Source organism: Scomber scombrus, chromosome 1 (genome assembly GCF_963691925.1).
Source record: "Scomber scombrus chromosome 1, fScoSco1.1, whole genome shotgun sequence".
NCBI lineage: Eukaryota > Metazoa > Chordata > Actinopteri > Scombriformes > Scombridae > Scomber > Scomber scombrus.
In genome coordinates, this window is record NC_084970.1 from 22,620,122 (window position 1) to 22,647,618 (window position 27,497).

General features: G+C 39.8%; 1 protein-coding gene across 1 annotated transcript in view; it reads right to left on the minus strand.

Moving 5' to 3' along the window:
* Positions 1 to 2,324: 2,324 nt before the first annotated feature.
* igdcc3 (immunoglobulin superfamily, DCC subclass, member 3) overlaps positions 2,325 to 27,497 on the minus strand; it is a 56,200-nt gene continuing 31,027 nt past the window's right edge. Inside the window, exons 3-14 of the mRNA XM_062417846.1 lie at positions 23,988 to 24,132; positions 23,731 to 23,861; positions 23,149 to 23,286; positions 20,511 to 20,669; positions 15,244 to 15,409; positions 6,600 to 6,847; positions 4,957 to 5,121; positions 4,428 to 4,616; positions 4,184 to 4,288; positions 3,833 to 3,968; positions 3,519 to 3,729; positions 2,325 to 2,468 (exon numbers count right to left, since the gene is read on the minus strand). Coding sequence (XP_062273830.1) covers positions 2,325 to 2,468; positions 3,519 to 3,729; positions 3,833 to 3,968; positions 4,184 to 4,288; positions 4,428 to 4,616; positions 4,957 to 5,121; positions 6,600 to 6,847; positions 15,244 to 15,409; positions 20,511 to 20,669; positions 23,149 to 23,286; positions 23,731 to 23,861; positions 23,988 to 24,132 — 1,937 coding nt within the window. The remainder of the gene's footprint in view (positions 2,469 to 3,518; positions 3,730 to 3,832; positions 3,969 to 4,183; positions 4,289 to 4,427; positions 4,617 to 4,956; positions 5,122 to 6,599; positions 6,848 to 15,243; positions 15,410 to 20,510; positions 20,670 to 23,148; positions 23,287 to 23,730; positions 23,862 to 23,987; positions 24,133 to 27,497) is intronic.

A 27,497-nucleotide genomic window follows, 5' to 3' on the forward strand; every position in this document is an offset into this window, starting at 1 on the left:
ACATTTCTTTGGAGCTGTGAAGAAAGAATCTAAAATGCCAATAATAACACAATAAGTATTTTCAGTCAGTTGAGGAATTGTTATAATTTAGTAAGAATTTTAACTATGTTTAAGTTTAACAATGAACGCAAATATAATGAATGGGTACTTATCAACTAAACCAACTTAACACTTTTTGCTGTTTTTTAAAATTATTTTTTACTGAATAGCACCACCCTTTCTGTAAATGCCCTTGAAATTAACCGTTTAATACCTGCAAATTACTCAGTAAATTTGCATGAAATTAAATGACCTGTAAAATAAAGTCACCAAGTGAATTAATTATTAAATTATATCTTGACTGTTTGTCGATACATAAACAGAATGTCAAAATGAGATGTAACAATCATGACAAGACTGGACTACTTCTAGTCAAGAAGTAGTAACAGAATATTAAATCCTTTACAAACACTAAGTAAGTGTTGTTTTTCGTACAAATTGCACAAACCAGATATGACATGTTAATTACTCAGTAATAATTAGTGGTATGGGTATAGGGCTGGAGCTATAATTATGGGCTTTAGAGGAATTTGTACCTTCGGGGAAAGCCAAGCTAGTGGTTTCCACTTGCTTTTATGCTAAGCTAAGCTAATTACCTCCAACATCCAGCTCTGTACATGACAGTGGCATCGACCTCCTCATCTAACTCTCAGCAGGAGACTGAAAAAGCAGCTTCCCAAAATGTTTAACTATTCCTTAGTTATTACACCAACAATAGTGGAATGATGTTTCAAGACAGTTTTATAAGATGTGTGCTTTTTCTTCTTCCTCTTTACATACATGACATATATGAAAATACTCACTCACTCACTCACTCACTCACTCACTCACTCACTCACTCACTCACTCACTCACTCACTCACTCACTCACTCACTCACTCACTCACTCACTCACTTCACTCAATAAAACATATTTGCCTACAAACACTCACAAATACACACGCACACATAATTCAATCATAGCAGTAATTGTAGATACATATATGATGTCTGTCCAACTGAACATTATGCATCACATGTCATTTAGCAGTAAATAGTCTGGACAATGTCATTAGCGGTGCAGTGTATCTCTAATGGTGTTTTTGTTCAACTGAAGCAACTATGCTTGAAAAAAAAAAAAATTATACTCTTGTAAGTGAAATAAAATCTAAATAAAAAAGAGCTTACAATGGAACAGCATAATTCATACATATCCCTAACATACTGTAATCCATACAACAGTGTTATGAGTCTGTCAACTTGCATGAGGTACCGACATTGTATCTACAAACATCATATTCATCAACAGAGGGAAGCCAGGGTTTCACAGAGGGGGGAAAAGAGGGTTTTTCATGATGCAATAAACAGACATACAACAACAACAACAGCGACAACATTAACATTGTTATCTTGAGGTAGAACATTAACTTCAGCATTTGGAAGTGCTTTATGTTGGATGCTTGTTTTTTTTCTTCTTTTTTTTCTCATTTTGCTTCGACGAGCACGAGGAGAGAGACGATTCTTGACATCTGAGGTAGTGCGGCACCTGATCTTGTAATTCTCTGACCAATCAGTTCCTCCGCATGTAACGTAATTGTGAACACATGGGAAGATAAAGTCCCTAAAAGCTTCCCGCAACACATTCATTCCGGCTGAGGTAGGTTTTTGTTGAATCGTAAGGTTCACACAGCCAAGTCTAGTGCCTGTATGAAGGCCGAGAACTCATTAAAAAAAAAAAAAAGTTGATATCACTGAAACAAAGTCCTGAGACAGAATATATCGAATCCCTGGAAGAAGGCTGAGGTCTTCTGTGAACAAGAAGGTGGAATCATTGGTAGGTGAGAGCAGGCAGCAGGAGTCTTTGACATCCACAGAAAAGTAGAGATAAGACCAATAACTTATAACCACTTTGACACATAGGTGATAAAGATATATATGTATATATATATTTATAAACTTAAAAATAAAATCCTCATTGTATAACGAGGACATTCTGGGGCTTCTATTCCATGTGCTGCCAGACACCAGAAACTTAACAAAAGACCAAATAGTGAAAGTAAAGAACACTTAACTGGCCTGCCAGGCTGAAAACAGCCGTCCAACTGAAGAGAGCGCTCCAAAGCCCCAGGCCAAAAACACTCCAATATACAGTCCTAGATCCTCTAGAACCTCTTAACTTACCAATAAAAAAATCTTTGCACAAAAGGAAAAACTACTTTGAAAGGAAACACTTGTCAACCTGAGTGAGAGAAGAGTCTAAGTGGACACTGTAGACAGTGCCGTGTGAATTGGCCTTCATACATTGATTAGCCTTGGTCCTGCCGACCCGCTCCTGCTGCAGGAGGCTCTTGGAACTGCGTCTCGGTGTCTCGCTCCACTGCAAACTCATCCAGCGGTATCGTAGACAGCTGGGTGTCATTCAGCACGTAGGAGACAAGAGATCTGTCAGACTGAAGACATAAGCAAACGAGAATACAATGCGGTTAATTCATTCATTTTTCTACTTGAAAGACAATTTTAATGCGACTGTGGCCTTTTCTTATTCTTGCATTGGTTTACATCAAAGTAGATTTAGTAGAAAGTGTAGCATCAGCCTACACCTTTTCAGTCAAATACAAAAAAAACTAAACTATACTGTTATGTTTTGATTTTCCTAATTGGGAATGTCAATCATGCTTTGATTAGTCATTTATTAGCAGGATGTGACTGAGAGAAGGTGGGCTCATTCTTTACCACAGAGAAATGCAGAAAAAAAGAAGCAAGACATTTACTTTCATCTTTTTGCAGAAAAAGTGATAAGAATTTCCTTCAATGTATGACATTTTACAGCCTGATATTTGCATTCAGGTTCAAAGCACAGCTGTCAGCCCCTCATTCACATTGCTTAATAGCTTCATAATAGTAGCTCCAGCCGTCACTTTTATCAGCTATAATAACACTGTACTCACCAACGTAATTTATGAAATCTTAAGACATGCCGGCATTGCTAAAGACATGTCAACCAGGACAGGTTGTTAAGAAGCAGATAGTTGTTCCAGATTAGCTACAACCAATGGCGGAGGTAAAAGTGAAAGGGAGCACATCCGTGATGTTGCTAACAATCCCTTATTGAATAGGAAAACTATGAAAAAGTTAAAGCTGAAACAGGAAGTTGGTCTATAAGCTGTGATGGATGTTTACAACAGAGAGTTTGGGCTGTAATTTTACTGTTTGCCTTTTTTCCCCTTACACATAAACCCAACTAACCTGAGGGTTTGTTCTCAACCTGTATGAATATCTGCTCACTCATGCTTGTTGTGTTCAGTGATCCCAGTAATTTCTTTAGTGAGTATAGTGTTGAAAGAACTGAAGGCCAGACCTATAAAAATAAACCTGAAGTTGTAATAAACTAAAGTTTCTTTTTAAATATAGTCAATCATATTGTGATTATGTGAAAAGGTGCCCCAGTTAACTATGAAAGGACTGAAAATGCTGTTTTCGCGCGTACTATGAGGACTCACCATGCATACGTCTTGTGTGTTGGGTTGAGTGAAAAGTCTCTCGAGCTCGTTGCTGTCAACCACTTTCTTCCCTGCTGCGCTGCCGTTGACCTCCATCTCTCTCCTGGCGGCCCCGTTCAGCCCTGAGGCCCCCTGGGAAGATGTAGAGGATTCAAGCACCGTGCTGTGCCCTGCCTCGGGGGTGGCCTGAACCGTCTTACACATCATTAACCTGGAGAATACAGGAACACACACGCAGGAAACACTTGTCAGATACCTACATGACCGACCCACAACAACAATTCCTGGTAAGATCAGATCACGGCTAAACACACCTGCCCCGGTAGCTGAAGACAAGGAAGAGCACACAGAAGATGATGCAGGTGACTCCGATGTGAATGCCGATAATGATGCCTGTGGTGGATGTCTTGCTCTGTTCGTCTTTCAGGCAGTCACATGGGACATCCAACACTGTGGAGATACAGTACACATCACAGTTAAACATCTGCAGAGGTACGCACAAACAAGAGACAAAGTTTGTGTGCATGCCTGTGAAAGAGAGTATGAGTCACACAAATGCTCAGCTTGACTTTGACAACAGATGACACGTCTGAGTCAGTGAGAAATGTTAATCTATGATGTGCTGGGGCAATATGCAGTAGTGTGTGGCTGTGTCAGGTAATCACCAGATTTCTCCACCGCCTCCCGAAGTGAAACAAATCGCATGGTGGCGTTACCATCTCCGTGTTGGTTGAATGCAAGTAGCTTTATTTCATAGACCAATGAGGGATCTGAACAAAATAAAAGATAGAAAGACATATTCAGAAAATGAGTGAAGCAGACTTTACACCAGATACACAAAACTATCAAATCAGGTTTATTCAATGAAGATAACAAAGATTAAAAAGACAAAAAAAAACAGTCAGTCACCCAGCTGAGTGATGTTGTACTGGGTGATGTTGCGAGGTAGGATGATGGGACCGGTGAACAGAGGTGTGTGGGCTCTTCTGTAATACAGTCTGAAGCCTTGTTGTTGACCCATCTTAGAGGAAGCCTCCCACATCGCTTGCACAACGCTACTGTTCACCACCTTGGTGTAGAGGGAAGGAGGTGCTGGCACTGCAACACAACACAACACAGAGCCTCAAAAAAGCTGGTAACATGATAAGAGAAGGTATTATGCGTCAAAATGAAACGTGACCATCAAATCATATACAGAGTCTGCTGTATTTCAAAATCTTTCTCAGTTTCAATACTAACCTGAACTTAAGTTAACTTTCACTCTATAAAAAGTATTATTTCATTAAAGCAATGAAAGCATATTAATTTAAGGATGCCCTGTAATATAGAAAAGGCATCCACCCAAAATGTGCAACTCTCTCAACAATTTCCAAACGTCAATCACTGCTATAAAAGATGTTTTGTGTGTGTGAGTGTGTGTTCTGCTTCAAACTCTTACCCTCCCCATGGGTGCTCACAGTAACACTGTCTGATGGTTTGCTGGCCCCATGGGATGTGTAGGCCTTGACGTAGAAGGTGTAACTGGTGGAAGGCTCCAGATCCCTGATGTTTTGCTGCAGCGTCAATTTACTGACAGCCTCCTCATATTCCATCTCCACTGGGTCTGAGGGACAGAGTGAGGTGAAGGAGGAGAGGAAGTAAGAGGAAGATGAAGTGAGAAAAGAAAGAAGTGAGAGAGAACAAGAGAGGAAACAATAAATACAATCTGTTTCTGCCATCATTTTATGGTTATTGCCCATTTCACTGGTTTTATCAGGACAGTTCTGTTAGGTAATGGCTAATCTAGTTTGGCCCTGGGAGCCTGAATGACGGTAGTCAGGTAAATTGCAGGGGTGGATGGAGGAGATGGAGGCAGTAAAAGGGGGAGTTACATAGGACGTGATATAGTATTTTATTGCTCTTAATCCAGAAACACCAAATCATAACCACCTCCAGCCCTCAACCCACACCAACTTGGAAGTGTAATCACAGCAGATCCTATTGTTTGGCCCCCGGGGCCCTTAATTATCCAACTGATAGAACTACTGAGGCGATCAGCAGCTGGCACTAGGAGGCTTATTACTAACACGCACGCACGCACGCACGCACGCACGCACGCACGCACGCACGCACGCACGCACGCACGCACGCACTCACAGTTGCCTTAACCCTTACATACTGTACAGGGTCAAATTTGACCCATTTTGACTTTGTATAGCTGTAAAAACAGCCTATTACACAATTATTTTAGCCAGACTTTTTCCTAATGTTTTTGAAATTTGTGTGCAGCTGATACACATTGTACCAATTGTTAAAAAGATTCAAGAATCAGCATTTAAACTTGCTGTATTATTATTATTCTATAAAATGTTCTCCTGCACCATGAAACAGTGATTGTAAATGTCCTTTTTCCATTTACAGAATGATTAATCAAACATTTCTTAATAACTGATGGGGAATTTATTAAAGTAAATTGGTGTAATTAAAAGGTTAAGCCATGAACTAAAATACTGCATGAATGTAAAAATGCATGCATATGTACATGTGTGCACACAGAGGGAGCATGGTGCCAATATAGTCTACACATTTGGATCTCAAAGCCAAAAATATGAACTGTAGTTTTTTTAGTCATCCTTATTATGTTCAGTGTTACACTAGTATTGAAGCACTGAACATGCTTGTAGTTTCTGGCATGTGTCAACATCCAGCTATTGTATCTGTGGAATCATAATGCATTTATTATACTTTGAACAAAAGCATTTGCCAAATGCCTACATTGTAAATATTTTGGCGAACACAATGCACAGTGCAGTTATTGTAGTTTCTATTTTCTGAAACTGAAATTGTTGATCATTAGTGCCAGTTACATTTATCAATACTGTAAAAATATTTTATTTATGTAGGTGTTCCATCATCTGCTGTAGTTTATATGAGCAGAAAGTTACAGATTTCTGATTTAACATCTGCTGCATTTTTAGCTGCAGCCATAAATGTTAGTTTAATTGAATTTTCAATACGTCTTCCACCTCTCCTCATCCCATTTCATGTGGCATGAAATCCATGCAATGCATGAAGCAATCTGAATCATCAGTGCATTCTTACCTGAGGTCCTGCGGATGTGGAGCACATAACCGATGATGTCCTGAGTGTTCTGTTCGGGCTCCCTCCAAGACACTTGGATGGTAGTGGGTGAGAGGGCCTCAGCCTGCACATGGACGGGAACACCAGGCAGCCCATCAGCCCAGAGCACCGTCAGGCGTGCACTGGCCTGTGTGGAGCCGGCGCTGTTCTCAGCGATACACTGGTAGATAGCCTCGTCATCCTGGCTGATGCTGTATATCGTCAGTGTGCTGTGAGAGAAGAGGAGGTGGAAGTGAAAAGTGGGGGGTAAAGAAGAGGAAACACAGAATAATTTAGTTTCTCTGACGACAACATGATGGAATATAACTGATTATAGAGCACTTGATTTTGAGATTTTCAAAGCGCTGCAGTTCATAGAGAATGTGCTAACAAGTCGAATCAGTAGATGTGTCAGTGCCACTCATGAATACATTTAGTGGAAGTACTTATTGGGTCAGAGTTACATCATTGCCTTATAGTTACATACATCTATTTACACTTTGATCTGGCTTTTACTAAAAACACTACACCTTCACCTTTGTATTATGAACACCAACCATCCAAATATATCACAATGCTGCAGCACCACCTCCAGCCTATATGTCATCTAATCTTGCAAAATAGCTCTTAGCTGACTTGTGCTTTCATTGTGTTCAAGATTAATGGCAATTCATGACAGAAACAGGCCACACCTACGAAAGATATTGGCAACCAATCATAGGACATACATTATGCACCTACTTTAGTAGTTGAAATGTATAGGAGGATCCTTGTGAAAATATATAAATATGTAAAACAGGAAAATCTGTAAGCAGAAATTGCTTTTACTGGTCGATTTGTCTGAAATGAACAAATCTGGGAGAAAAATCTTTCCACACCTCATGTTTCAAGAGTGAAGGAACAGTACTTAATGCTAACATACTAATTATACAATATTAGCACAATGAATAGCAAACATGTCAAATGTGTCAACAGTGCAGCATACTGTGTTCATCTGTGTGTGTATGTGTGTGTTTTTAGTGAGAGAAGATTTCTGACATGCACCACATACAGTCCGACACACAGCAGCAGTGCTGTATGTGTAGCGGATCGTCACTCATGCACAGCACATACTTTCAAACTGATTTGTCTTTCACTGGAATTCCTGTCGCAGTGGATGAATCTATTTCAGTGTTTCAAAAAATGTAATTTGCCTTCATCAGTAAAACCTTTCATCTGTCCATGCACACATTGGTACTGACACACCTTTGAACACAGAGACACACACACACACACACACACACACACACACACACACACACACACACACACACACACACACACACACACACACACACACACACACACACACACACACACACACACACACACACACACACACACACACACACACAACCTCCTACACAAAGAAAATCCTTTATCTTATCTTTTGACCTCTCTTTCTTCTACCCATCGCTCCTCTCCTGTGCACCTCCACAACTGTCTGCTCTTTGTCCCCATTTTTCTATCTTTGGTTCTTCTTCTTCTTCCCTCCTACCTGGTCTGTCTTCTGCATTGGTTGTGTGAGTGTGTGTATGTGTGTGCATTTTCAGTAGGTGTTATTAGACTAAAATACATGCACTTTTTCTCATTGTGTTTGTCCTGAGGCAAAAGGAAAAATAAAACATTTCATATACTATGGAAATGAAGCCCTGTGTTCCAAAACACTTCTTCATTCCAAGGCCATTTCTACTGTATTTAAGTTAATATGTGCATGAAAAAAGTGAGAACACACACATAATGAATACCCAGGGATTATGGAGAGGCTATAGTTGTAGCTTTGTCCATTGTCCCCGCTTCAAGATGCTGTAGCCCTTGGTCATGGCATTTAAAGAGATCAGAAACATTTTTCAAATGGCGGGAGGAAACCCTTCTGGCTTCTCGTTCTCATGCTGTGCTCTAACTTGAAACAGTGGAATTGAATGCCGTGGGAGTTCAACATATCCTGCAGCATCCCGCTAACCTGTCACTTGCAGTTTGTAAGCACCTGTCTATCAGATTGTCATCTTTCTTTGACAGACAGGTTGGATACTCAGGGTATTAAATCAAAATGTATTAAAAAATGCCAGGAAGATCCCATGAGGAAAAGCATGCAATATATTGAAAGAGCAGCATGTCAGCCTTGTGCCGTATATGCGGTCTGTCACTTGCCACCCTCTGGACCTGTGAAATGGGACATGCAGAAACTGGCATTTCAGCTCGACAGACGGCGCTGACCTCATACCTGCCTCACTGTGGTTTGTAAGGATGGATTTGTAAGGACAGGGGAGAGTTCTTCTGGGTCAGTGGGCAGGATGGAGAAGTGAATCATTCCATTACTTTTTCAAAATTGATGTGGTTGGATACAATTACTGTACATCTCTAATCTGGGTCAGAATAGGCTTTGAGGTGGAAGAGTCATTAATCTCTCGGTCTGCCAGGTGGATTCAATCTGGATAATTATCAGGTCAAAGAAGCCCTCTGTAGTTCACCTGCTCTGAGCCAATCTCACCTCTGACCTCTGAGGTGGCAGCAGTCGCCAGCCTTCAGCTCGCTACTCAACCATCACATTTCTGACAGCCTTTCATATCAGCGATGGATGGAGTGTTTGCAGACAGGCAGCCTGACCAGACGTGGCAAAGAGGCCCCCAGGGAAGCACGACCCGATGCCACCAAACCTGGATGGGCCCCTTGGAGTGTGTGAAGGGAATTCACAGGAGATTTCACAAGACGTTGCTTGTTTCAGTGAATATACATACTCGTGTGCATGAACACACATATTTACTGTACATTCAATTTCAAAACACTTTATTTGTCCCTGAGGGGCAATTTCCAGAAATGATGCTCATGGATCATTTCATGTATCGTCTCTACATGCTCAGCCACATACACATAGGTAAAATAGACTGATCCCATTGACAAAAAGTAGCTTATGAAATTCCACACCTGCTGGCAAAAACTCTTTTGAAAAAGCTTAAGTGGTTTCAGCTTCTCACAGTATCAGAGTATAAGAAAGAGCAAGAGACAAAGAACCCTAAAAGATACCGAGCTGACTTCTTTGTTAAATTCCAGCCATTTGGTATAACATTTTAAATGTATCTCTTCCAAGTTGGTTTGTATTCTTGAATTGAATACTTTTTTTGGTGAATAATCACAGCAGGGTGCTGCATTTTAAGTGTTGTTGTCTGCAAGATTCTCACTTTTGGTTTGATCTTGGCACTGGCTTTGGTGTTAACCGTTTTGTTTTTGGACACTTCCTTGAGATAATTTGGCAGTTGAGGAGTGTGGTGTCTCTGTTTTTGAAGTAGGTGTTACTGTTGCTGCAGCAATAGGTGTTACCGAGGCATTTTTCATCAAAAACAGACCAAATGGCAGATGTTTTAAGGTGAAACAAATCAACCAAAGACTGAACAAAAGAAAAAGAAAAAAACATACATTTAATAGATTAAATAGATACAATTTAATAGATCTTACTTGTTTTATTTTTTTAAAAGTACTTTACAAAGTAGGTAACTGTATTCATAAAGGTATTTTTTTCCATTTTATGTTCATTTTAACTCTCTGTCACAAAGATTACCAAGTGACACCCTGTTCAATGAACCATTATTTAACTTTTTAATGACTTGATGAAATAGTTTGGTCTCTAGGTTTTAGGAAAGATCAATCTACATTAACACGCAACAGTAAAGCAGGGCAACCAAAGACTCAAACAATGTGTGAGGAAACCAGATGGATGGAACGAGTGAATGAGAAAGAAGAAGGGATTTGGGGATATGGGAGGTATATGACCTGAATTTGAGCTGTTTGCTTGTCTAACATGAGGTCCAAAGCCAAGCTGTCTTGTCCTGACAGGTTGACACCATCATTTACTCATCAGTTCAAGGTCATTTCACAGATTGATGGGTAAGGCCGTGGGCCAGAGGAGTGGTTGACAGTGGGGCCTTGGGCCTGTTGTTCAGCTGCGGAGGCTGTGTTTACTCTCCGTTGTCTCTGAGCAGCACCCCATCAAAAGCCAGCGTGGCCATTCTGGATCCAGTGAGAGGGAAAGGGGGGAAAAAAACATGGGGACAAAGAGAGAACAGGAGGAAGAGGTGGGGAAGGGGGAGGGGAGGAGCGATGAGCTGTCTTTGGCCTGAGAGGAGGGAAGGGCCCAGGGATATGACTGATTACAGGCGGGGTCAGAGTTCAAGGCCAATGCCCAGGCCCCAGCTCTCTGTAATGGGGGCAGGAAGGGGGATGTGGGGCACAGAGAGGGGCCGCAAACAAGAAAGGCAGGTCTTGGTGAAAGAAAGTGAGGGGAGGGGAGAAAAGAAAAGAAAAAAAGAGCCTTTGAAAGGATTCTGCAACGAAATGTCCAGGTTTGTGTGGTAGCCTGTTCCTTCAGATGTTGGCCATTAATTATAAAACACACCGCGACGCTAGCACACACTTTAGCCATGTCCTTTTTTATCCTTAACTCTTTACACACAAATATAAAAAGGATTATCATTCTTTATATTGTTTTTTCTATATGTTTTAAGCCGAAAGAGAGTGAATAAGAAAAATGCTCATGGGATGTTCTCACCAGGGAGATTTACAAGACATTGTGGCTTTAAACCTCACCGTTATTACACTTTCTGATGTGAGATCACAGCTTTTATGTGTTGGATGGTTACAAATGCCAGCTTTAGAGACTAAACCGTGAGGCTGGTCCATAAACATAATTAGCAGCAGCTCTAACAGAGGCTTGAAATAGCCCTGATACATGTTTTACAGGAGCCTGCTCAGAAAAGGCCGATAATAAACAGGGCAGCAATATTCCTCTAAATATGTGTGTGTGGGTTAGGGTGTGATAATGTGCACAGGTGTGTGTATCAAGATCTGTTGAGATGTGACGGAAAGAGCTTTACCCTCAGCGGGCCACGTCTTTTTGACACAAGCAGCCAATCGGGTCGTCTCTCACATCATTGCATCACATACAGCATTTTGCATAGCTCTGTCTTCGCTTTGTGTGTGAAGTGCGTGTGAATTTCTATGTTTGATTATGCGTGTGCACAAAGTGAATGATGGAATGCACCATGGGGCTATTTGTGCACATATGGGCTCACTTGCTTTTTGATTAATGTGTGTGCATGCGTGTGTGTGAATGAAATGTGCAATCGATTCCCCTTTCTTCCCTTGTCCGATTTGCTGTTGAAGGTCAGCGTCATGAGAGATGGCTGAAGGGAGGAAACCTGTGTGTGTACATTTTTACACAAACATTCACATACGCACTCACAGCCAGCACACATATTAATTGAAATCTCACTGTGAGGTATGTTGCATTTACTGTAAATCCAAGCTTGTCCTGTCAGGTAGAGTATGTATATCTGTGTGTATATATATTTAAATATATAAGAAGAGAAGCATTGTGCTGCCTGGAGCAGTTGAATATAATTAGCATATCATTCCTTTTGTTTTGGCTCTGAAGGTAAAATACCCTGCGCCATATAATTTCCATCTCTCCAGGATCTCCACTATAAAATGAAAACACGTCACATAGCTGAGATTAAAGGCCATCTAAACGTCAGGTAAAACTCACCTAACTATGAATTTTCCATCTCTGCGTCTTTAAGATTACATTAAAATCCATTTTGTAGGAAACATATATGAATGATATAAAGAATGATATAACCTTCCTAATATTGAACATATTCGTCTGTCCAATGGCAGCAAAAATGTTGGTACTGAGCATGTCAGAAAAAAATGAATAGTCAGCATATTTCATTTGTTTTTTTCACAATACTCATTTGAGGCAACTGAAACATTTTTATGGTTATGTTCATTGTGTCCCAAAATGTTATCAGGTGCATAAGCTTAACAAAACATGTTGTTTTTTTATTTTCAGGCAACTGAAAACATTTGGTTAAGCTTATGCAAAGACAAGTTTTGGTTTATTATTGAAAACATCAATGAGCACTTCCTTGTGCTTCAAGTCACTGTTTACGGTTTTCAATATTTAACCAAAAAACATTATCTTTCCTTGCTTTAACTTTAACTGATTGTTTTCATAGTCTAAACAACGTGAGGGATGTAGGATGTGACAAAAGGTCTCTGGTGTCAAAGTCTTGCATTATGTGCACCCAGCAACCAACCTTTGTCCTCTCTGTGACTTGTGTGACATATATGAAATTCACATTTCATTCACATTTCGTAGATTGGAATGAAAATGTTGTGAATAGAACTGAAACAGTAATTATTGTAATATTTACACAAAACTGAAAATAGTTGAAAAAATGAATGAAAAATGAAATGAAAAGTTTACTGGTTTTAGCTTTGCAAATTAGATTCTCCCCCCAGTTATTTTTTTTATTTTTTAACAAATCTTGGATGTGTTATAGACAAAAAGGGTCTTAATTAAGAACATAATTGTCAGGTCTATTTGTAAATAAGAGCCTTTTTACATTCAGGTATTCTAAGATAATAAACCACAAACTGATAATGAATCTGATTTTAATGCCTTCCATCTACCTTCCTCACCGTTCAGCTACACAGCCCCTTAGGATGCACATCAAGCTGCTCTGTTTTCTAAATGGCTGACTGCATTTCCTGGTCAACTAGCTGAGTTTATGAGCTAATTAGCTAATGGTAGATCTCAAGCTGAGGCCTGCCACTTTAACCAATCACAGAGCAGGGTTTGTGATGCATGAGATCCATATTACAGCAGGTCATACACTAATAGTAGCAAGTGGAAACGATGTGATGCTCTGACTACCACCCTGTCTTTTTCTCTCTATCCTCATTTGTTCTTCCCTGCTGACTCATCATTTCTCCGTTGACCACCCTGTTCATTTTTCTCGATCATTTAAAAAAATAATTCAGGTCTGGCCTCTCATTTGTATCCTCCCTCTCTTCGTTCCTCCTTTGTTAGCGCCTCACTCCCATCTCTCTGACTAATATAGACTGGTGGAAGCAAGTGTGAGTGGAGCAGTGTATGAGAGCGATGGAGGTGTCTGCTCCCTTTCACTCACTGTGTCGGAGGGCAAGTATTGATTTTTTTTGGTGCATATTTAATGTGCTCACTTCATATTTGTCTTTTATGAATAGTAACAAGATGCACGGGTGGTTGGCTGCCAGGGTCAACTGGAAAAATTTAACTTTCTGTATGCAGTAATGCATAGCAGAATTTACTCAAGAACACATTTGCTGGAGTGTAGCGGTTTACAATCATACGCCTACCAGTAATAACAGGCTTGACACTTGTGTTTTATCCTTTTCCAGTAATGCCTCCAAACCACAGGCAGAAAAACAGTAGAAAAGAGACTTGACTGTGATAGGTTGTAAGCCATTATACTGTTTATACAGAGCCTTTGTGAGATGTTATTCAGCTCAATTTATCAACATCTCAATGAACTTCAATCATGATTATTACAACAGAGTTCATTCTCTTAGGTAGTAATAAAACCCAGAGCAGGGAAGCATAACCAATGTGCAATTAATCTTCTGAATAATCTTTGAGATGTTGCTGCGATGCCACATACAGTAACCCAATAAAACAGCCGCTGGTACACGCAGCCTTTACTGTGTGAGAATTGCTGGGAGTGGTAACTAACTGAGCTGGTATCTGGTTCCTCCTCCTCCTGACATTCCCGGGAAATGCCATGGGAAAGCATCCAACCTCCAGTCAATACGCTCCTCACATACAAAGGCACAAATAAATTGAGGCTCATGTCTTGGCAGGCGCTAATTCTAGCAGCTGCAGCGCTATAAGCAACAGAAACGCGGGGACACTGAACACGACAATGATGCTGATGATCAGATCAAGCCAGTAGGGATTAATCCTGACATCCGTATTTCTTCTGTGAGCTGGGTCCAATTTTACAGAGGAGAGCAGTGATAGTTGGGAGAGAAAGCTGAGCTGTACAAATGACAGTTTGCATTATGTGATGGCTTACATAATGTCCCTGAGAAACTTTCAGATTAAATCGCCGTCACCCTTCATAAAGGTTTATAAATTGTAACAAACGGCTTCATGAACTGTTTACAAGTGCTTCATACAGCATTAATTTATTAATAAGAACACCTTTTGGGTTGCTGGGTTGTATTTATCCTTTCTATTTGGATATTATGGAGTTATAAATGTTGCTGATACATTAATAAATACTTGTGGTTTTCACACTTTCTAGTAAGCCATCAAGTATACAATTATACATTTTAATAAACTGAAAGAAATGGATTTTGATCCAGATTCTATGTAGGTTTTTTCTGGAGGTAAGTGGTCAATTTGACGATCCTTATGAATTCAATAGCTAAAAATACTTCTAGAGTCACACCAGTCACAGGGGTTTTTCACAACCCAATAATATTCTTCTTAATGGTTAATAACTGCTCTTTTAATATAATATAACTACTCCACTAATTAAGATTTATAACCTGTTCATCGTGTCTGACTTATTAGAAAATCACTCTTACTAGCAGTCTCTGTGATATGTACACAAGATGATATATGAAAACACAACCAAATAAAAACCTCTTGGGCTTGTTTTTCTTTGTTATCTTCCCTCATTCCAGAACACCTTTGGGTATTCCTATGTATAGGAATTCATTTAAAACACAAGAGCACAAGGCAAGTTTTTTTTTTTTCCCCTACTTGTTGTTGTTCCTGAGTTTGACGTGTCCCCCGGGCTCTAGTATCTGCCCATTCTTCAGCCAGGTGAGTTGGGGCTCAGGCTCGCCCTGGGCTTGGCAGGTGAAAATGGCGGTGGTGCCGACGGGCCGAGCAATGGACTGCGGAGGTTGAATAAACTCTGCAGGAGCTGAAAGAGATGGGAAACGGAGAGCCAGGTAAGTTGGACTATTTCCTGCTATATCAAAAAGACAGGAGTGGAGAAATCCATATCAAAGAAAAAAAACTGAAAAAGGCTTGAGGCAAGATGCAAAGTCTGTGTTAGACTGCAGAGGGAGAAAGGAAAAGAAAAGCAGGAATAAGGATACAAAATGAGATTGATAATGAGAGTGTAAAAATATGAGACTACAATATATCTTGGTAGCTACTTTTCATTTATCATAAAGAAGCAATATACTGTATAATGGGAAAAATACTGTTGCTAATCTATAATTCAGGGTCTATTAGCAGGATTATAAGAGATGCCAGATCAATATAGCTATAGGGAAATTAAAGATAGAATGAGAAAGAGAGTGAGAGAGCTACAGAGAGAGAGAGCTACAGAGAGAGAGAGAGAGAGAGAGAGAGCGAGAGAGAGAGAGAGAGAGAGAGAGAGAGAGGAGAGAGAGAGAGAGAGAGAGAGAGAGAGAGAGAGAGAGAGAGAGAGAGAGAGAGAGAGAGAGCAGAAAAGTGGAACTAAGAGAGAAAGATAATGCAAGTCCTGCATCAACAACAGAACAACTTGTGCTTTATAATGTGCTTTTGTAACACATTTACATGAAAGTAAACTGCAGTTTCATCATATCATGTCTCATCCCATGCTACAGGCTTGCGGCTACAGTCAATTAGTGGTAATAACCTAACCATATTAAAATGGTTCTCATAGCAGGGCAGGCACTTTACAGATACTTTAAATCACAATAAGTAATTACACTTACATCTGCTGCAGTTTCATTTCTGCATTGGTGCTTTTATTTGAGCTGACGGACAGAGCAATATTGTAAGATCTCCTCTGTACTCATTATTGTCCCAGCGGTTCAGTGATTTGGTAACCTGAATTATTTATGCTCCGAAAAAATGCTATGGTAATTATAATTTCTCAGAGTCATCACTGGAGGGTAGAAAGTTGGAACACTAAGCATAACGTACACTGGAGTCAAACTCTAAAACTGCTGCTTTAACACAAATGCTGGTTGGAAATAAACATTGAATACGCCAGTATAATAAAGCACAGAGAGAAACCAGCACAGTTATACAGTGACTTTGTTAACAAAAGAAGCCAAAGTATTACTTACATGTTCCTACTTCAGCATATGTCATACTATGTTTAAAGTATGAAGCAGGTTTCTTCTATATTTTTCTTACTTTCAACTAATTCCATGAATAGATCAAAACACACAATGATTGCAAAGGCGGCTATAGGTTGTGAAATAACTACAATCTTACAAATTCACTGGATTTCATCTTAGTCAATTTGTGTCAGACTGTACGATAACAATTCTGTTACATGTCAGATGATACAATGAATGTCTGCTAAATTGTAGCTCTACGATGTCATTTTTGAAAATGTAGAGAAAACAAACTTTGGACACAGCATTTCTATACATCCGAAAACCTCAGAAGACAAAAAGGAAAGGAGATTGTGAAGCCAGTTGGAGCAGAAGATAAGATGCCCACCATGACTTGGAGGTAAATATGTTTTTTTTGCAGAGGCATTCTCACCAGTCATTGTTGTATTCTGATTGGTTGGTTTGTAGCAAAACTAAATCTCTTTGATTTTGCTCCTAAATTTCCAACAGTCAGAATTTAGTTCTTTCTTTGACAACTATAGTGTTAAACTGGCAGTCGGTGGACTCTCACGGTGTGTTATAAGACCACCATTTTTGACAACCAAAGATGTGTTATGGTTCTCTCCTGATTGTCAACTTCTGTCTGGGAAAGTCCACAACCAGGCAGCGTAAAGACGCCTTCAGACTGTCTCTCAATACTTGATTTTGACTTTCTACCCTGTGGCACTAAGCTCCAAGCCCATTCATTCTTACTGAAGACATAAGTCCTTAAAAACAAGTTATAAATATAAGTAGTAGTTTTGTTTTTTAAAAGCCTTAGTAATTTCCTTAAACAATGGGCACTGTAGATGATTAATATACATCTGATGCAGTAATGAGCATTTATGGCAGCAGGGTGGTGTATGTGGGATTGACTCCAACCAAACTAATGTGGGATGCGGCGGTAGCCTACTGGTTAAATTGCATCTCACGTAATCACAACGTCTGCAGTTCAGGTCCAGCCATGGAGCTTTATCACATGTCACGTCCCTCCCTGTTTCATGTTTCTCTTTCTGCAGTTACAAACCATAAATAAAGGCAATAAATGCCAATAAATAAATGTAAATCCTAAATTTCAATACTTTGTCTTTGTCCTGTTTATTTTCCTGCTGTTTTCCCTGACACTCCTGTCCTCCCTCATGTTCCCACCCTAATAGAGAAAATGTTGTCTGCCACTTTTTCATTGTAAGCATTTCCATTCTCTCATTGGAAAAGCTAAGGGGCCCTTAGGCACTTGAATAGAGGCTGCTGACAGCATGTGATGGTCCTTTCATTTATCTCTCCCTCTTTCTCCGCTTCACTCTCTTTCTTTCTCTCCCTGCATATTCTTTGAGGGCTGCTTTAAAGGTGAAGGTCAGAGGGAGCTCGGGAAGATATTGATTCGCACCTGTATGGGTGTTGGTAGATCACCAGTACCATCCATCCATCTTGCTCTTGTTTTTCCCTTTTGGGCGCTCACACTTCTTCCCCTCCTTCCTTCTTTGTTTCACATGTCTCTCTTTTTGTACCCCAAAGGAACCAAAGTGAACCTAATTGATTTACTGTATCTGCACATTTGTGTGATGTGTGATGTTTTCATAAGTAGACTTGTCTGCATTAATTTGACGTTGGAGTTCCTGACCACTGTACTCTGTTTCTGAATTGACAGCGATTGACACCCTCCTATATTCACAGAGGTGTCAAGTGGCTTATTTAAACTTAACCAATTCTTCAAGGACATGCAGGAAAATTATTATTTTCCCTGATAATGAAAGAGGCTGAACATTTACTATACATATATTTGAGACTCAACACTTTTGTTTCTACAAATCAATAACAAAAAACAAAGACATTGACCCATAATTAACATCCATGGCTTTGCTTCTTTGTTGCTGCGTGGGTATGGTACATGTTGACAGGCAGATAAAATGAAATATTGATCAGGATCAATACTGCTATGGGCTAAACAAAAGTGTGGTCTATCTAATCGATATGTGAGTGAGGCAAATGCTGGATGTTTCCTGTTGGTGACAATTAATTCACGCTGCCACCCACACCTGGCCTCATCCCATTGGTCAAGACATCTGTCTCTCTGACTTAACATCAAAGACTTCCATGGTGCTGACTCAAATTCACATGTTAATAGAATATACAGAACTTAACATTACTGACAACCATTTCCAAAAGCACAGTATTGCAGGTATTTTAGTTAATATTATATTATCACAATATTCTGCCTCCTTTTATACTTAGGATTCATTGGACTTTATTAAAGCTGTATATATTGTATAACTTAACCTTGTTTTGACTTTGTAAGTCTCTACACATATAAATAAAGTTGGCCTTGTTGCCGGTTTATGATCTGAGAGATGGTGGAGGAAATTTCCTCTCTGATCATAAACCAGCAACATCTCCCACTAAACAAGGTCAGTCAAGTTTTATCTCAAGAGCAACAACTTGGTTTTATAGAAAAATTGAGTGTGAAAAGTGTGAAAATCACAAATAAAGATTTAAGTTTTACATTTGCCACAAATTATGCAGATTATTGATCTGAGAAATGTTTTTTGGATTAGATCCTCTGCTGATTACATTTTATTGATATTGTTTGTATATTCTTTGTCTGTGAGACTCAATTCCAATATTCAGTTTTCATGATTTAAGAAACAGATACAAATGCTCTCCTGTTGTAGAATGTATCAAACTGTGGAAGAATTTGATTTAAAGTAGCTGTGGACATGAAAGACAGAAGTTTTTGAGGTTTCTGTTTTGGGTTCACAGTACCTGCACAAAGACACACAGAAGAGCATGGTCTAGCCTTTTTTGTAACAAAAAAAAATTATCTCACTTTTAAATCTTCTAACAATATTAGTTCTTCACATTTAAAGAAAATCAATACTGCTGATCTATCTTTGAGGCATACTATATTTTCAAAGAATTGCTTGTATTTGTGTTTCAAAGAAGAAGAAAAATCTAATCTATGATTATATAGTTTGTGCCAACTCAAAACCCTCTCACAACTGACTCCTTTGAGCCCAATCCCTTCTTTCCTCACCCTATCTATAAAAAAGCCATTTGGCCTAAAGATATTATCACATGTGCCTCTACAAATGATATATACAGTAAATGAATTACTTCACCATGTGGAATGGTGCACCTTGCTAAAACCTCTTGAGATCTTAACTGCGTATTAGTAAACACAAATGTGGCATTTAGAGAAACTGCTGCACCTAACCAGAACTTCTACTTAGTGTGATGATTTATTTTGATGTATGTGCTTGCCAATATATAAATACTTTAAAGGATGATGTTACTTAATTGGATTACTTATATTTTCATCTCATTGCTGAGCTGTTTGTCCTCACCTCTGTGAAAATCTCTGACTCTTGTGCTCTGATTATGGTTCATAGCTTGGCTTAAAGCAATTATTATTAAAATAACAAACATTTTTTATGGTCTTACATGAGGAATAGGGAAATGCTTTTTAATATAAACCTAGAACAAGTAGAGCACTACAAAATAAAATTGGTGCTTGGGAGGTAGAAAATGTATTCTAACATGTAATGTTATGCTTAAATTGGCAGTAATGCAAAAAACTAAAGTGGTTCAAAAATATGCAAAACCTTTAAGTGTGACAGATTTGCAGCACCTGCAAGTTGAGAGTTAGTGATTTAAATGAGAGTCCACCCACACAAGGTACATGGGTACAAACACAGTGGCAAAACATTTGCCCAACGCTGCAGAGACCCTGGGTCAATAACAGGCAGAGGTGCATCCAACTTGGTTGTGCACTTCCAACAAATGTTGGAAAGTCAGAGCAGATAATCATGTCATGGTGGTTGAATTCTGAGCTTTTCCTTATCAATTGGCTATGTTTATTTCATGAATGACACACATAATAATTGTGACAACTTGACTGTACTTTTAAAAAATATAAACAGAACTCACCTTGGACCACAAGACGTCCCTGAGCGGTCCTACGAACACGGGTCCCGGGTTTGTTAGCAGCACAAACATAAACCCCGGAGTGCTGTACGCCAACATCTGAGATCATCAGGTTCCCTGTGCCAAGTACCTGGATTCCCTCTACACCGATGGGACGGCCGTCTACCCAGGGGGAAAAAAAGGGAGAGAGAGAGACGTCAGTTGAGTGGAATGGGAGAGAAACTATGTAGGGCAGCTAAAAGAACCAGGTGTCCACATGTGCAGTACAGTTTGTGAGGTAGGCGGGGGTGAGTGGCAGTACAGTTAAGATTAGAGTGAGCTCAAGTTGCCAGCAAGAATGACTAATTAAACATATTGCATGTTTAAAGCCACAAGTTGACGGAGGCAATGCTATTTTTGGTCCTCTTGGAGGTCAAGGATGCAGCTTTCACAGTGAAGTGTTTGATTCTTTGAATTGTAATGTGTACTGAAGCTGCCAGTACAACAGACACGAGGGAAAGAAAGAGAGGGTCATTGAGTTTGTGGTTTTGTATTGTGAGTGGCGTTTGTGTACTGATTAGTTATCTACAGTGTATTAAAAGCATGAGATGGTTATGGTTTGTCAGAGTGACACCCTAAAGGATATATTTCTCTTGTGAAAGAATCAACAGGTTTTCCACGTTTTTAATGTAAATGCAGCTTCTCTAATGGATGTTCAGATAATTAAAGCTTTCACACCAGAGCAGAAACCTTGTCTTATGTGCATTTGTCAGACAAAGCCTGGCATGACATTACTTTTAAAAACAGTTACACAGGAGATGATGCAGCCACCACTGGGAGATCAGAAACGCTAACTGCAACTTCTAATCTCCTATCTGCAAACACAATCCATAGCTCCCTCCTCTCTGCTCTTGCTGTACTTACATGATAAGCTCACACTTTCCTGTGCTCCCTATCTTTAGTCTCGACCCCAACAATGACTCCAGTCTGCCTCTGACATTAGCTATGGGGCCGAGGGGCCATTTTAATCCAATCTACGGTTTCCATCTGCAGCGTGTAAGGTCCAGATTTGATGTGTTAAAAGACCAAGCAGGGAGGTGGGCACCATGCTGGACACATGCAGAGGCAGGAGCTCCAGCCAGAGATACAAACCATATGGTCAACAGTCAGCAGTGTATTTTTAGACAAACTTTTATATCTTTAATACAAAGAAGTTAAGACAAGGAAAACATATGGTGGCACTGTTCAAACATTGAGGCAGTTAAAGTGAAATAAAATAAATTACAGTTTATAAGCTGATTTTCTGTGAATAACTTGTATTATGTGTCAAAATGATACAAAAATGGGCAATATAAAACAAGATTAACAATAAGACAAATGAACTACAAAGAGGACAAGTGATAAATTATTTGTATAACCCTAACCCTAACCCTAACCTAACCGTCCTCAGAGCTTTCCAGCAGGAGTGAACTGTTCACAAACATTAAATTAAATTCAAAACTTAACAGCACGCACACTGACAGTGATGTGAGCTCGGCAGTCGTTGTGAGAAATCTTGCAGCTTCTTTTTAGAAAAGATGTTCTCTTGTGGTGATGGATTATGAAAAGGACAATATCTATAATTAATCATGACAAATTATTGAGATGAAATGAATCACCCCAACTCGCCTGACAATTGCTTTTGGTCTGTGTCTGTCATTATGATGTGTTTTATTCTTATTGGATTGAAAAGTAACAGTCCAGGGAGCTTTTATCTCAACAAAAGCAGCCTTGTTCTTTTCTTGCCCTTTTTTCTGCTATATTTCTCTCTCTCCCTTGCATTCTCCATCACTTTCTCTCAGTCAGGCACTAATTAACTTAGTGTCAGAAAAGAAAAAGCACAAGCTAGCCGGCTGCGGTGCTGTTCAATGAATAGCAGCAAACAAACTCTGGCATTAAGGAGTGACTGATGTGAAACTATCAGATTCATTATGCAGCTTATCCCAGCCTCACTGCCGTAATCTAATACATACAAATCCCATTGTGTTAGCATTTCATTCTAGTGACATTGTGTAAGGCAATACCCTCAATCTGATTATGCCTGACTGCTTGGGAGGGGCAGCAATTTGAATTTGGAACAGCAAATCAGACTGGATAATAGGTAAAGAAAACAGATACCAGATTGAGAAATTGGTTGCAACAGACTTTGAGTGATAGTCAAGAAAAAAAAATGCACATGGAGGGTGGGAAAAACTAATTGTATCTGTCTCAGCACCTCATCGCAATTACTCAGAGGCTCTCCAGTGCTTCGAAAGGTTCAACTTCATGAGGACATAAAGCATGCATTTATCAACACAGAGTTGAACATACCGTTTATGCCTAAGGCCTAATGTTGAATCCCATTGCCTCATGTATACAAAATAGATGTTCTACTGTAACAAATGTATTCTGTGCACAAATGTATGTACATTACACAATGCAGGCCAGATCAAAGCTCTGCGACTAAGAACATACAACACACACGGACACAATGCACACATGACCCTCGCAAAACACTCATATTTCACATGCATGAGTGCACAATGGGATTGTAATCGGGCTCTGTGACACGTAATTTCTCTCCAACGCATATGCACAAAATGAAAAATACAAACTACATAGAGGCACCGGGATTTGATCTTACCAAGTCTGCTCCAAGAAACGATGGGCCGAGGGTATCCAGTAGCAACGCACTCCAAAATGGCGGTTTGGTGAACTGTGAGTGTGAGGTTTTCTGGGCCGACCAGGATCACAGGCTCTTTGTAAACAGATGACTGGGAGCCTGGAAAAAGAGAGAGATAGAGAGAGAGAGAGAGAGAGAGAGAGAGAGAGAGAGAGAGAGAGAGAGAGAGAGAGAGAGAGAGAGAGAGAGAGAGAGAGAGAGAGAGAGAGAGAGAGAGAGAGAGAGAGAGAGAGAGAGAGAGAGAGCATTAGATGGGAATGAGCTTGATGGATGGCATCCTTTAATTGGATTTCTCTAGAGTGCATTGGCTCAATATGCTGTATCTCTTCAGATCAGGTAGAGGAACAATAGGTTTGGAAAATCTTGGGAATATGCTGCAGATAAACAGGAGAGAATGTCTTGGTTGTATCTGAGCGGTAATGAAGAGAACAAATGACCAGTACACAACACAGCTTTAAAGCTAAATGAATCTACAGAGAGGCTGTGTGAACATGCTTTCCACATGAAAGAAAATAATGAGTGCTCATAATGAAATATAACAACCTGAAACAGTTAGGAGTGCCTCGGTGCTGTGTTTCACTCCTGCACTGTTATGGGCCACACAGCAGAACTTTCCACTGTCCTCCTCACGCACTGCTGTAATCTGCAGAACGCCTGTAGGCAGGAGAGTGTACCTACAAGAGGAAAACAAGATACACTGTAAGGCAAGAAGGGAACAAATAATCTGAATACTGTGCGTAAATGACCTATAAAGAGCTGCCATCTCTAATGAGTGTCAGGCTTGCTGTGTATAAACAAACCTCTCGTCCTTGGTGTCTATGGGACGGCCGTCTTTTTCCCAGCTGATAACAGGTTCCGGCAGACCGTGGATCTGGCACTGGAACCTGGCCATGCCAGACTCCTCAGCATGAACCGACTCTGGTTGTACATGGAAGTCTGCCATGGCTGTAGAGGGAGGGAGAGCGGGATATTAGGTCATAAAATCACAACATCGCTACGAAGCAACACAGTGAGAACAAGCCTGGCTGCCTCCTTCCAGGAAACATACACAGACATACACAAACAAACTCTGATTTCATAAACACTTTACATAGTCATCAACACATTAATAGACCGAGCAAAGTATGGAGATTCTAGATGAGTCTGTGTTGTTCTTCAGCGTCACATCCACGCATTCATTAACATATATTATGAAGGAAGATAAGGGATGATGATTTACAGGGTGTGAATACTGACTGGCTGAAAAAAGATCAATATAGAATTGTATTTAGGACACAATCAAAATAAACACACAATGCTCTCTTTAGTCATCACAGCACTCAACAGATAAACTAGTTAAAACAGGGTGACACAAATGAGAAGGAACAATACCACTAGCTATAAAGTTATTGTTTTAAAGAAAATGTAATTATAACTTCTCTGGATAATTTTTAAAAAGGACTTGGATATAAGAAGGCTGCACTGCATAGCTGGTGTGCCTACAGGTTTGGATCGAACAAAGCCTACACACACTAAAACTAAACCGGTACCAAAGACCACTGAAGTTATACCTGAAGTAACCATTATACGATAAGCAGTATAGTTATGAACTGCTGTGCTTATCCCTCAAATGGACTGTGAGTGAAAATTACAATGATTTTCTTTTCAAAGTCCATACACACGTTGTTGGAGACAATTGAGTGGTGATGCAATATGCCAATTTTCACTATTGACAGTGCCCAGTGCACTATCTACCTGCACACCACTGATAATACGACTAAAGCAACAGAGGTTTGAAAGCTGTAACATTTTAAGGGCTTTGTTCATTTTTAGATCTTTACTTGGTGACAGAAGGCAACTTGAAGAGATAAATGCAGTATATTTCTTCTTAAGAAAACTACAGCTTCTCTTTGAATATAAATGTCTGATTACTGTAGTCTTGATCTAAACACTGTAAGTGTGGCTCCATGTCCTACAATCATTTCCGAGTTAGTTTAGTAACTTAATGAAAAAAAACAACAACAAATGTTACTACAAATAAAAGCATGAAAGTTACAGTAGCATCTCTGCTATTCGTGAGCTCAAGTGAACACAGTAGTTGTTTATGAACCACATCATCAGTTGCTGAAGGTGATCTCTACCTACATATGGAAAGTAAGCATATGGATTTCCTGCCATATGTTAAGATTTAGTATGTAGGTCATGCATGTTTTTAAAAATGCAGGCTAACACTGACAAAGACAACACAGGCACACACAAACATCATCATATAGCAAAACCGGTATCAATATCCACACACAGAGCTTCATTCAGCTGCACATATCTACTCCCCGCAGAACAAGGGCGGCAAACTCAATTAGAGAGAGGCCCTCTTCTTCCACAGTTCTCCCTCCTTCTTCAACACAAGTGTACTCATTTAAATGTCAACCATAATTAACTTGGACGAGGGAGGACTTATGTGAACACTTTTAGCATAACAACAGGGATAGCCCCCTTATTATTTCATAACCTCGTGCTCTTCCCAACCTGTAGCCTGCATTAATTCATTACTTACAGGACGAGGAAATAGTAAGCAGCACGCCTTAGAAAGCTTTTTTATGCTGTTGTCTGTTTGTCCTTGTGTTAATGTATTTTGTTCACCTTGCGGCTAATGTTATTTATAATGGCACGCTATGCAGGATTTTCCAAAAAAAACAAACAATGTACACACTCATACTAGCATAATCCCCTCAATCCTCATGTATGACCCATTAGAAGTATGTGTCAGGGTAGGTATCTACAGAGACTCTACTCTCTGCCTATGTTTTCTTATTTTCTTATTATTTTGCTGTGTTCAGGATGCTTCTGGGCGTCAGACTTTGGGCAGTGGGTGTGTAGCCCCCAGCCAATAACAGCGGTAACGTGTGACGTCCATACTTTTAGTATAGTGACCTGGTAACATTGCTTTGTCCATTTCTCCTCGGCTCTGCTCTGCTTTCTGTCTCTGTGTCAAGGATGAAGAAAGAGCAGCAGTTCTGTGTGTCTGCTTAACTTAGGGTAGAGCAGAGAGGCCACAGTGGACAGGATGAAGTTCTGTATTCGTACAAAATTGGGCATGTGGGTGTATTTCTCTCTCTTCCTCTCTCTCACTCTCTCTCACACTAGTTAAGCCGGGGAGGCCAACTTTGAATGCTGTGTTTACAAACACCAACTGACAAATCCTGCAAATTATACCTTTAAGTGTGTGCTTGTGCATATTACTGCCACCATGCTGCATGTTTGTCTTCATCTTGTGCTGCAGATAATGAGTCTTATTTATTAACTGATTTTCTACGATTTCTGCTTGAATTATCTCTACTGACATGTCGTTTCATGATCATTTTATACTGCTGTATTTATGTAGGCTAATTATAGAGACATTGTACAGTTTAAAGCATTAATATTTAAATAAAACCAAATTGCCCTGTGCAAACATTCTTGCTAATGGATAAAAGATTGAGAGGGAGACAGAGAGAGAGTGATACTTCATATAGAGTGGCAGTACTTTAGACCAATGTGGTTACATCAGTGGTCAGATACTGTGATTATTCCATTTCAGAGCTTAATGAGAAGTGTGGCATTCTCCAACATGACTTGACCTTAGATCTCTGAACGGATGTATGAAGCGCTGATGAAAATTTTAACATGTAATTTAGTATTCTTCCAGTATAGTGACAGTTCACTCTTCCTACACTATGAATTCCCTGGGAGAAGAGATAGCACATTCAGAAAGCACATAAAAAAATAAATCACAGCTCAAAGTCTGAAAAATTTCTCTGGCTCATATTTTTTTAGTTTGCCTCCTTACTTTAAAGGCACACTTAAACAGCTGTACATCTTACTGGAGCAACTCAGCTTAAGTGCTGATCTCAAGGGCCTGACTGCATTTTCTTCCACCTGAGACTCACAACACTTCTAGCCATAAAGCGTTTTAGACTGGCTTGACTGCTGAGCATAGACGGCTTCAACACGACAGTGAACATTTGTAATATTTTATAGCCTAACTACCAATAAAGCACATACACAGCTCAATACAAATTGATATCATAACTGCTTTCCTTTCCCAACTTCAAACATAAAACATAACTGGGAAGGTGGTATTTTTTCCCACTGTAAATAATGGAAATCAATGTAAACCAGAAGTATCACATTTTTGTATATGTCAAAGTACTGACAGAATATTGGCCCATGAGAACGTTTTATCACTTCTGTGAGTGTTGACAAAAGCAATCAGCAATACCTTCTGTGGTGGCCTGCTGTAATGCAGAGCTGGGGGCAGAGACTGGCAGAGTGTACAGTACAGTAGCACTGTA